This window comes from Saccopteryx leptura, chromosome 3 (assembly GCF_036850995.1).
Source record: "Saccopteryx leptura isolate mSacLep1 chromosome 3, mSacLep1_pri_phased_curated, whole genome shotgun sequence".
Taxonomy (NCBI): domain Eukaryota; kingdom Metazoa; phylum Chordata; class Mammalia; order Chiroptera; family Emballonuridae; genus Saccopteryx; species Saccopteryx leptura.
Window position 1 is genome coordinate 148,474,439 of NC_089505.1, and position 12,063 is coordinate 148,486,501.

At 35.5% G+C, this 12,063-nt stretch overlaps 1 protein-coding gene across 1 annotated transcript in view; it reads right to left on the bottom strand.

Annotated features, from left to right (window-relative positions):
* Window positions 1-12,063, bottom strand: part of LRRIQ3 (leucine rich repeats and IQ motif containing 3) — a 177,232-nt gene that overhangs the window by 102,229 nt on the left and 62,940 nt on the right. The window contains exon 4 of the mRNA XM_066372202.1: window positions 9,569-9,725. Within this exon, the coding sequence (XP_066228299.1) occupies window positions 9,569-9,725 (157 nt within the window). The remainder of the gene's footprint in view (window positions 1-9,568; window positions 9,726-12,063) is intronic.

The following is a 12,063-nucleotide window of genomic DNA, read 5'->3' on the forward strand; positions in this document are numbered from 1 at the left end:
CATAAACTGAAAAAAGCATTTTAAAAAACTGAGATAAAATGATATTAGAATTCAACTGCTAAAAAAATTTACTGACAATTATTAGGCTTATATTCTCCAAAATTACATATTTTGTTTACTGCTTCAAATCTCAAGAAGTAATGTACAGTATATAGACTATTCATGGTAGTAATAGGGAAAACAAACACCATGTAATATTGTTAACACAAAATTGATAATAAAGCCAACATAACGTAAATGAGATTTAAGATTTAAAATACAGAGAAAAAGAAAAAGGACCATCATTAGGAGAAAAAAAAACTGTACTAGTTATTTAATAATAGCAAGAATATATGGAAAGTCATGACATCCACAGTCAGCAGTTCAAAAAGCCCAGATAAAAGATTTTGTTAAACATCTTTGAAACAACAAGAAAGATTTATCAAGATAGCTAAATCTTCTCAGGTCAAAATTTAACAGAAGGTAAGATCCCAGAGTTGTAAGCACACCACTAAAAGCTTTTAAGTTTTGAGAATATTTGCAGACCAAGAAGAAACAACTTATAAACTAAAGTGTAGCTTGGGTGACTCAGGAGTTCAGGAATCAAAAATCATAGGCCATGCCCAAAAAGACGATACTGTCCACATTCAACTGAGTACTGAAAGGGCTATCTATAGGATATAAGTAAACATCCCTAAAATAATATAAAACCTAAATAATCCATGAAAAACTCAAGTTTTAAAATTTCAGATGGCCTAATATTAGTGATGATCCCTAGTGTCTGGTAAGAGCAAATGAAAATACTATCCTAAAGAATCTTCATTCCAGGATTCAAAATTCTCGCAAAAAATATTTCAAATACAGTGAGCAGTATACAAACCCCAAGTTACTGAAATTGACAGACTATAGTTATTATGATTACTATTTTTAAAGAAAGAAAAGACAAGTTTGCTATATGCACAGAAAAAAAATAAGTAAAAAGCAAAATTTGGAAGATGAGATACAGCTAATAAGAGAATTAATGAAGTGGAGGTATAGCTAAATAACAATTTTGGAAAGCATCAAGGAGAATCCACAAAATGAAATATATAGAAGAAAAAGGAATAATCATAAAGAATTTGTAAGTTTATTAGTAGTAAATAACAAGCATCCTGTCACAAGATTTTTGGCATCAGTGCAACTTAGTTTTGCTTTAACTGAATATATTAACAATCCAGATGGAAAGTTGTATATCACCTGATATATAGATATCAATTGTACTTCATAATATCATAATATTCTCTCTATTAAATACTTCTTTTCTTCACTTCAATATTTGCTCTGTAGCAAACACTGCTATATCTTCCTCAATATTGGTTCTCCTTAACTTTCACAATGAGATCCTTGACTGTTGTATGGGCACGTTACTGCACAAATTAAAACCTACATATTTCAGTCTCCTTTTAACTGAATAGGAAATGTGACTAAATTCTGGCCAAGATATATTATGAGGCACCATTTAGAAGCTTACTTAAAAGATTTCTACAAGTGTTCTCCCTTCCTCTAAGGACCATCATTTTGGATCTTGAAGTGATCTTTGATGGAAGTCATGCAAAGAGAACCATAAGATAAAAGGAGTATGAATCACTAAGTACTTCATGGAATACTGCCATCAACCTACGCTTGTATACTTCTAGAGTTTTATAAGAGAACAAGCTTACGCTGTAAATTGGTAGCATTTTGAACCTCTATTATTCAAAGTTGAATCTAATTAAAACTGACACTAATATGGTCACCGGAGTGGGATGCTACAAATAAAACAATGTGTAATACATGGTACTTATGACTGAATATTGAATGACAGGTGGTAAGGACTCAGCTGAAGACGTGGTGACCCTTGTTACTATGGCCTCAAAATATTTTCACTTTGAAGGGCAGACTACATGCTGACTAAGGCTATGATGTTAGAAGAAATTGTATCAAAAAATCTGAATTTAAGTGTTAGATGTCATCTGCTGCTTTAAGTCTTATGAGAAAAATAAATCTAGCTATAGCTAACCAGCATGACATCAGAGATTAAAATAAAATACAGGCAATAGAAGGCAGGCACTCTCATCTGAAATATGCAATATAAAGTGAGATTCTATTAATTGAAGTTGGATGGATGAATATATTAACAGTGTTACTCCTCAAAATAAAATAGTTTCAACAGGACACTTCAAATGGAAATAATATTGATATCAAGGTGTAACTGTCTGTAGGCAAAGACAAGATTAAGGATTTTGCTTGGTTTCAAATGTTACTTATCCATATCTATGGAGCTAAGCATAATAAAAAATATTACAGTTTGTTGGGGTTTTTGTTTTGTTTTGTTTTTTAGTTTAGTGAGAGGAGGGGAGACAGAGAGACATACTGCGCAGTCACCCTGACTGAGATTCACCCAGCAAGCCCACTAGGGGGTGATGCTTTTCCCATCTGAGGCCATTGCTCCATTGCAACCCAAGCCATTTCTTAGTGCCTGAAGTGGAGGCCATGGAGCCATCCTCAGTGACTGAGGCCAACTCGCTTGAGCCAATTGACACATGGCTGCAGGGGGAAAGAGAGAAAGAGAGAGGTGAGAGAGAGAGAAGGGAAAGGGGTGGAGAAGCAGGTGGTCACTTCTCCTTTGTGCCCTGGTGGAGAATAGAACCCAGGACCTCAACATGCCAGGCTGATGCTCTACCACTGAGCCAATCTTCCAGGGCAATGTTACAGTTTTATTGTTTTTCCCAGACAGGAGATACCAAGATAGAATTAAGTGTATGAAAGGTTTATTGAAAAATAACACCCATTAAAAAAAAAATGGAGAAAGAAGATTAAGCAGAAAAAGCCAAAGTTTTTGCCAATCACCCAGGAACCCTGGAGCAGTCTGTTTTCCTGAAAGTCCCAAACAAAGCAGAAATGGCCAGGTCCTTCTGACACCACCTTACTCAATTGGCTGGAGGATGCCTCGAGGGTATGACCTCAACTTGAAAGCAGAAGTGGACACTAAAAAACTAAGAGTTAGAGGTGTCATCTAACAGCACTACTTGCATCTGAACAGCTACAAATGGTATCTAATATTATCCTTGTATGCATCTGTTTTAGGCTTATTCATCTATGTTCAAGTATGCTCCATTTAAGGGAACAATCCTTATTTTGTTTATACTGCCAGTAGGGAGCAGATGGCCTAAAACTTAGAAAGCGCATAATAAATACCTGCAAAACTTTATCAGATGGCTAAATTTAGCCCTTTATGTGTTGCTGAGGTTATTAAGCAATAGCTTCAGTTATAAGCCATCATCATCATTGCTTCTTTAGACCGCCCAACAAGGCTAAATTAAATATAAATTAAATTACCCTTAGCCTCTGGTAGCCCTTATAAACTTTTCTGATAAATATTTTATATTTCTACCTGGCACTAAAAGCTACTATTTCCCAAAAGTCTTAATATTTAGGACAACTCCAATTTCTTTCATCAGACCCATTAGATCAGTGGTCCCCAACTATGGCCCACGGGCCTCATGCAGCCTCCTGCGGCCATTTATCCAGCCCCTGCTGCTCTTCCAGAAGGGGCACCTCTTTCATTGGTGGTCAGTGAGAGGATCATAGTTCCCATTGAACTACTGGTCAGTTTGTTGATTTAAATTTACTTGTTCTTTATTTTAAATATTGTATTTGTTCCCGTTTTGTTTTTTTACTTTAAAATAAGACGTGCAGTGTGCATAGGGATTTGTTCATAGTTTTTTTTATAGTTCGGCCCTCCAACGGTCTGAGGGACAGTGAACTGGCCCCCTGTGTAAAAAGTTTGGGGACCCCTGCATTAGATGTAGAAAACTGACTAACCCATATTTGAATTTATATACTCCTTGAAATTTCATATTTTTATATAATCAGTCACTACTCAGTGAGTTTTTTTCAAGTTCTTTCTCTTCTCCTCCAAGTTTTAGCATAAAATTTGCTTGATTTCAATTTTTAAGTCCTTGGAATCTGTTACAGTGCTAGAATACATTCTAAGTATTCAAAAATATTCATTTGAAATGAACTATACTTTTGATGAAGCCTCAAAATGACTGTTAGACAACAGCAAAAGACAATTTTTTAAAAAAATATAGCACGTCATTACAAAGCTTCTCTCTTAGAATTATATAAGCTAAAACAATGCCCAGGAAGCTTTTTGGTAATAAAGTTCAGTTTCATACAGAAGCACCCTCATTTCACAAAACAATTAAATTTTAAAAATTAAAATACCTCTCCATAAGTTTCTCCTTAACATCTCACATAGTGAAATTGTGTGACTCATTTCACATCTCCTGAATTTGATATCAGATCAATCTTCTCAATATTGTCTTAGTATCATTTACTGTTAAACTAGACAAATTAAGAGGGCAAACATAGATTCAATATTTTGTGGCTTGCAATATTATGGAGCTGATTATTCTTTCCCCTCCCTCCAAATTTACCTGAATTTAAAGTAGGTACAAAAAACCCCTCAAATGTGATTTGTTACCTGAATGAAAAAATTAGGTTAATCTTGCCCTACCATGAAAGTTGTGCTCACAACTCCAGGGAATGTCTTCCACATAGACTGTGATGAAAATGCACTTGTGCACTGTGTAATTCAGTGTCCCTGAATAAGTGAATCTTTCCCCTTCCTCTCCTTCTCACATAGGCCATTTTTAGAATAGTAAAAGGAAAACTAAATGTCAACAAAAAAAGGTAAACATTTAAAAACATATTCAACATTTCATGTTATTAGGGATTGCAGATCAAAGCAACAATGAAATATTTTACACACCTATTAGACTGGCCAAATTCCAGAACACTGATAGTAGAAAATGTCAGTGAGGATGTAGAGCAATAGCAACTTTCATTCAAAGCTTGTGGTACAGCAACTCTAGGAGTTAGTTTGGCAATTTACTTTTTATAAAACCAAATAGGTTCCTGTGTATTTACCCCCCAAATTGGAAATTTATATTCTCAGAAAATTCTTCACATAGATGTGTACTGCAATTTTATTCATAATTGCCAAAACTTGGAAGTAACTGAGCTGTCCTACAATAGGTGGATGAATAAATAAACTGTAGCACATCCAAACAATGAAATATAATTTAGTGATAAAAATGAGCTGCTAAGCCATGAAAGAACATGGAGAAAACTTAAATACACATTACTAAGTGAGAAAGCCAATGTGAAAAGGCTCCTTATAATGTGATTGCAACTATATGACATTCTAGAAAAGGAAAAACTTGGAGACAGCAAAAGATTATTGGTTGCTAAGGGTTGGGGAAGGAAAAGATGAACATGCAGAGCGTAGAGGATTTTTCAAACAAGGAAACTACTCTGTATGACACTCTCTAATGATTGATACATGTTATTATATGTTTGTCAAAACCCATAGAATGTACAACACCAAGAGTATATCCTAATGTAAACTATGGAGTTTGGGAGATAATAGTGTGCTAATTCAAGTTAATGGATTATGACAAATGCACCACTGCAGAAAAGGATGTGAATGTGTGGCGACAGAGGACAGGGGAAATCTGTACTCTCCACTAATTTTTCTATGAACCTCAAAGTACTCTAAAAATAATAATAATAATAATAATAATAATAATAATAATAATAATAATAATGTTCATGCCTGACCAGGCAGTGGCACAGTGGATAGAGCATCCGACTAAGATGAGGAGGACCCAGGTTCAAGACCCCGAGGTTGCCAGCTCACCAGTTTGGACCCAAGGTTGCTGGATCGAGCAAGGGGTTACTCGGTCTGCTATAGCCCTATGGTCAAGGCACATATGAGAAAGCAATCAATGAACAACTAAGGTGTCACAATGAAAAACTAATGATTGATGCTTCTCTTCTCTCTTTGTTCTTGTCTGTCTGTCTGTCCCTATCTATCCCTCTCTCTGACTCCTTCTCTGTCTCTGTCAAAAAAATAAATAATAATAATGTTCATTAACTATAAAAAATAGAACTATGTGAAATATGATACAAAATAGAGGTTTCTGAATACAATATTTCTATATTCATATATAATGGAGGTATACTCTTTTTATACACAAAATATTTTTTGTTTTAGTATGCAAATTAAACACGATTTCTAAGTATACAAAAAGAAAAACTAACAGAAAAAAGGAAAAATTACCTAATGTTCTGACACTTAAATAGCCACTATTAATATAACAATGATTTATCTATTTTTCATGCATATGTAGTATAATTAAAAAGTTAGGTTATATTTTAAACCCTTATTAAAATTACAGTATAATAAAAGATAAGCTGTTCATCAGGTTTAAAAAGTAAATCTATAAACCTTCAGGAAAATATACTTAATAATAATTATGGAAAGGGTTCACAGTAGGATTGTATTTGAGAACATTTTGTTCTATTCTGTTTTACAGAAACATGGCATGTTTTTAGTAATGAGAAAAATTAAACATTGGAAGGAAGAAAATCAATAAAATAGTCTAGAATTCAACCAAATCAGCAGTGCTAAAGCAAATCTTACTTTAGTATAGATGGTGGTCATATTAGATTATATCCTGGGTTTCCAGGAACTGAGCAATGCCATAAAGGACTGCAAGATGTAAAGATTCAATGTGTTGGAGATACTGCCAAGAAAGAGACCCCTTCCACAGATACTGCATTGTATTGCTCTATTGATCACTTTCTTCATTTTGCTGATAAGTAGGGAGAACATGTACCTGCCCCAGAAGTGTCAAGTCAAAGGATGTATTATAATAAAATACAAATTTCGGCCCTGGCCAGTTGGCTCAGCGGTAGAGCGTCGGCCTAGCGTGCGGAGGACCTGGGTTCGATTCCCGGCCAGGGCACACAGGAGAAGCGCCCATTTGCTTCTCCACCCCTCCGCCGCGCTTTCCTCTCTGTCTCTCTCTTCCCCTCCCGCAGCCAAGGCTCCATTGGAGCAAAGATGGCCCGGGCGCTGGGGATGGCTCCTCGGCCTGGGCCCCAGGCGCTAGAGTGGCTCTGGTCGCAATATGGCGACGCCCAGGATGGGCAGAGCATTGCCCCCTGGTGGGCAGAGCGCCGCCCCATGGTGGGCTTGCCGGGTGGATCCCGGTCGGGCGCATGCGGGAGTCTGTCTGACTGTCTCTCCCTGTTTCCAGCTTCAGAAAAATGAAAAAAAAAAAAAAAAAAAAAAAAAAAAAACAAATTTCACCAAAACTTGATCTAATTACCACCACAATTGCTTATTTATGTCAGCCTATTCTGCAAGAGGAGCAACCACCCTCTGACCAATAACTGTAAACCATGCACAATAATGTTCCTAGCAATTATTTACAGAATAACCTTAATTTCTTCTATTCTGAGCAAGTTTTAACATTTCTTTTTTTTGGCTCCTGACTTTTGGTTCTGTATCTCTTTTAAAGTTTACTATTTTCTCATAAACTCTGGGTATTCATATGAACTTCAGGCTTTTCAGCACAACATTTCCTCAATGAATCCAATTTGAACTTACACCTCTGGCTGTATTCATGAATACAGGACATTTTAAGCCCTTTGGACAAAACACATTTCATCCAAAAACAGAAGCAGATTCTTGTACTAATTACTTTTACTATATACTGAAACCTGAATTCCATTCCTGACTAATCCTTTTCATTACCTTGCTAAGGATATCTCTCTCTCTTTTTTAAATAAATTTCTAATATTAAATGCCAATATTTTCCACCTCCTCCCTTTCACCTACTCCCTCTTTCAATGTTTCTCAGATTATAGGTTCTTTTACACACTGTGTGATATCAATTGTATCACTATAGCTTTTAATGAACCAAGTCACTAAAGACAAGATAATATGAGTAGTAAAAATAGTAAAAAAAAAAAATAGTATATATCAGCTAAGTGAGCTGAAGAGGAGAGTACAAATAAAGCCAGTAGAAAATGAAACAATTTTATACAGAGTATTCAGAGATGAATCTTACAATTAAAATTCATTTCAATTACTTTATGAAATTGAGCTAAAGATAACTTCTATATACTCTACGAATGGTAGCTATAAACAAAACGCATAGGACATTGTATATATTTTATTATTTGAATAAATAGCTATTAATAAAAATGCCATTAATAATGATGTAGTTAGCAGAATTATCAATAACATCAAAAACCTTTAGAGAACTTATAATGAAATATTTTACAAAAAGATATATAACATTCAAAATACTTCTAAATTTCAATATACAATGACATATTTTATGCAACTGCCTAGATATTAAATAAAATAACATTTGTAATATGAATATTTTATTTCTATTGATGCACATAATAGTCACTTGCCATAACATAACCTATATCCAAATATATGGATATATAAGTATTTAGATATGTGTATATGTATATATACAAATATGTATATATAAGCACTTTTAAATGTGCACATATATCTAAGTTGGTTGTCAGCTATCAAAATTGGTTAACAGTATACAGTACTCAGTGAAAGCCTGCTCGGTATAAAGCATATAAAAAACAACTGACACGCCTAAAATCAGTGAGTTTATATTCTACATAGGGGACCAAAAAGACATTTACATGAACTTTACAGTTTTATAAGAGCATATTAATACATTGGCACTGAGTGCACATGAAGAAAATGTTTTGAGTAGGATACCTTCAATTTTAAACCTATGATTTTATTCAGTGGATACTTGGTAAGATTTAAGGGCTTGAAGATATTTCTGTCCTGAATTACATTGAATCATCAGACAGATGACAGTCTAGACCTTTTTGTTTTGACCCTTCTATATCATGTTACTATATTAGAAATATTTGTTTCAGGCTATTCAGAAACAGGTCCACATATGAAAGAGTTTAATTATCACAAACACAGTGCTTTACAAATTCTAAATAGTTCACTCTTGTTAATTATATGACAATACCATCTTCATTTCTACTATTACATAATGTCCAAATCGAAACAAAAAGTACGAACTGGTGTCAAGAGACCTGAAGATAAGTCCTAGCAATGTTACTTAACTGTGTGGCTTTGGTAAGTTAACTACAATAACTCATTTTAGCTACTGTTTCCTCTTTTTATAAAAATGAGATAAAAATACCTATCTTACACTGTTGTGGAAAATAAATTACATATCACATGTGAAATATCTAGCGTGTTGCTGGGTACACAGTAGGCACTCAATAAATATGCTGCTTTTTTATTTCCATTGGGTCTTTAATGCAATACATAAATAGCATAAAACAATAAATGAATATTATGCTGTATGTAGAATTGTCAGACTTTAATAAACTAAATATGTCTTTATGTTTTCAACTACACTACAAAGAATTAATTTTATATTACTATTAATATCCAATTATAATAATTAATAAGAGAAATACAAATAAATATAAATTATAAAATGGTTGTGGTAAGAGTAATTAATACATCACAGAAATTATATTTATACCACATTATTATATGATTTTTTTCACATCTAGTAAATCACAAGCAGAATATCAACAATATAATAAGAGATTTTTTAAAAGTTGAAGAAATATCAATATTACAAAAATTACAGTATCTTAAATTAAAATATTTCAAAAAATGTAATAAACTTTTTATACTTACATGTTTCCTTCGTGTAATCTTTCCTGTTATATTTGTTTCAGGCTTAAAAATTAGATCCCTAAAAATCTTATCATCATATCTTTTGGGCTTGTAAATCCATTTTGTTTCACATTCACTAATAAATTTTTTTTGATGTTTTTTATATAAAAACAAAGAGCTGAATAAAAAGGGGGAAAGCAGTCATTTAGTATTTTGACAAAAAAGAGTAAAAATATTATATAGTATTTGGTGATAAATTTAGTGTAATATCTGTTTTATATTAATACTATTTAACTATTTAGGCTCAATGTTGATTTATTCATCAACATTCATCAAGAGATAAATAAGTGCTGAGATATCTGTGGTGATAGGAATCCACAAACACTTTTATTCCCATATCTGACTATACATTTTATCATATAATGGTAGAAACAACATACTTTATATAAAATAAGAAAGTTCTTCATGTTGAAAGCAAGTAACTTCAAACACTAATTGGATCCAAAGAAAAAAACAAAGTATACAGGGAAAGAAAATTTTATAATTATAACACAATATAAATTCATATTTTGACTTCTTTCTGCTCTTTAAAAGCAATTGTATAATACAATATGTATAAAATCATATTGTTGAGTCTAAAACATAAATAAATGTAATATATTTGACAACAGCACAAGATGGCAGGTGGGAGCAAAGCTGTTTTGGAGGAATGCAATGACACCATATGGTCACTGGAATCCAGGGATAAAAATGAAGAGAACTAGAAATGTGATAAATTGGACTGTTAATATGATAAATTCAATGAATACATACTTGCTCTTCTCCTAGCTCCTTTAAAGGACATAACAGTTTATAAAGTGATAATTGTAATAATATACTGTTGGGTTTGTAACACATATAGTTGTCATATGTATAACATTAACAGCATAAAAAGGAGGAAGAGAGAATAAACATATATAAAAGTAACATTTTTATATCTCACTAGATATGTCACTATAAATCAGAAGTAAACAAAATAGATAGTTTAAGTCTGAGGAAAACACAGCAGGACAATAATTAAAATATACAATTTAAACATCATTAAAAGTATGTAGGGCCCTGGCCAGTTGGCTCAGTGGTAGAGTGTCAGCCTGGCATGCAAGAGTCCTGGGTTCAATTTTCGGCCAGAGCACACAGGAGAAGCACCCATCTGCTTCTCCACCCCTCCCACTCTCCTTCCTCTCTGTCTCTCTCTTCCCCTCCCACAGCCAAGGCTCCATTGGAGCAAGGTTGGCCCGGGCACTGAGGATGGCTCTGTGGCCTCTGCCTCGGTCGCTGGAATGGCTCTGGTTGCAGCAGAGCGATGCCCCAGATGGGCAGAGCATCACCCCCTGGTGGACGTGCCAGGTGGATCCTGGTCGGGCGCATGCGGGAGTCTGTCTGACTGCCTCCCCGTTTCCAACTTCAGAAAAATACAAAAAAAAAAAAAAGTATGTAAATGTTGCACTGTAAAATAATCACTTAATGCAAAAAAGTAGATCTGGAACTAGAAAGATGATAAATTTGGGATAAAAGAGGAAAAAGTAAAACAAGAAGATATGAGGTGACGTCAGAGAAATGGCGCCGTGAGGAGCAATACCGATAAATCTCCCCAAAATTTCAACAAGTTCTTCAACCAGAGACAGAAAATCTATCCTTGGAGTGTCTAGAAGTCCCACACACTGAACATGAAGGTATATTTGAGCGAAAAATTGAGTAAATATATAATCAACCCCGAAGGAAATAAGACGGAGAAAGAAACACTCCGCCTTTCTCACTAACCTAAGCAAGGGTTGTTTTCACTTGGAACTGAGATAATAGGAGCTAAGGCGGGCAAAGGGGTGGAGAGAGCCAGGCTGGCGGCACAGATGTCCAAGCTGAGGAAAGACTGTGCCTGTGGCGACCCAGCAAACACAAGCTAAAACCTGCGCCAAACCCTGACAAAGACAGGCGAGTGGCAGCAGCCATTAGCCCCGATATCCTGGCTGGCGAGCACGAATAGTGTTCGAGAGGTTCCTCCTAGTGCCCCGGGAGTGGGCGCCCGTGTTACCAGACAGAGGAGCAGAGTCAGAGGCCTTTGAGTGGGCTGTGACCAGAGTCTCTGTGTGGTCCCTGCACCCTGAACAGCGGTGCGCGGGGAGTGCGCAAAAACAAAGTTCCCTACACCCAAACTTCTCCGGGCGGGCGGGGTGCCTCACTCAGGGCTAGTGGCAGCTGCCCCGATATCCTGGTTGGCGAGCATGGATAGTGTGCAAGAGGTTCCTCCTAGCGCCCCAGAAGTGGGAGCCTGTGTTCCCAGACAGAGGGGAAGAGTCAGAGGCCTGTGAATGAGCTGTGAACAGAGTCTCGGTGTGGTTCCTGCACCCTGAACACCGATGCGCAGGGAGTGCACAAAAGCGAAGTCCCCTACGCCGAACTTCTCCGGGCAGGTGGGGCACCTCATCCAGCCATACAAGCTAACAGACCCAGGAAGGATTAGCTTAACCCACAGTCTGCTT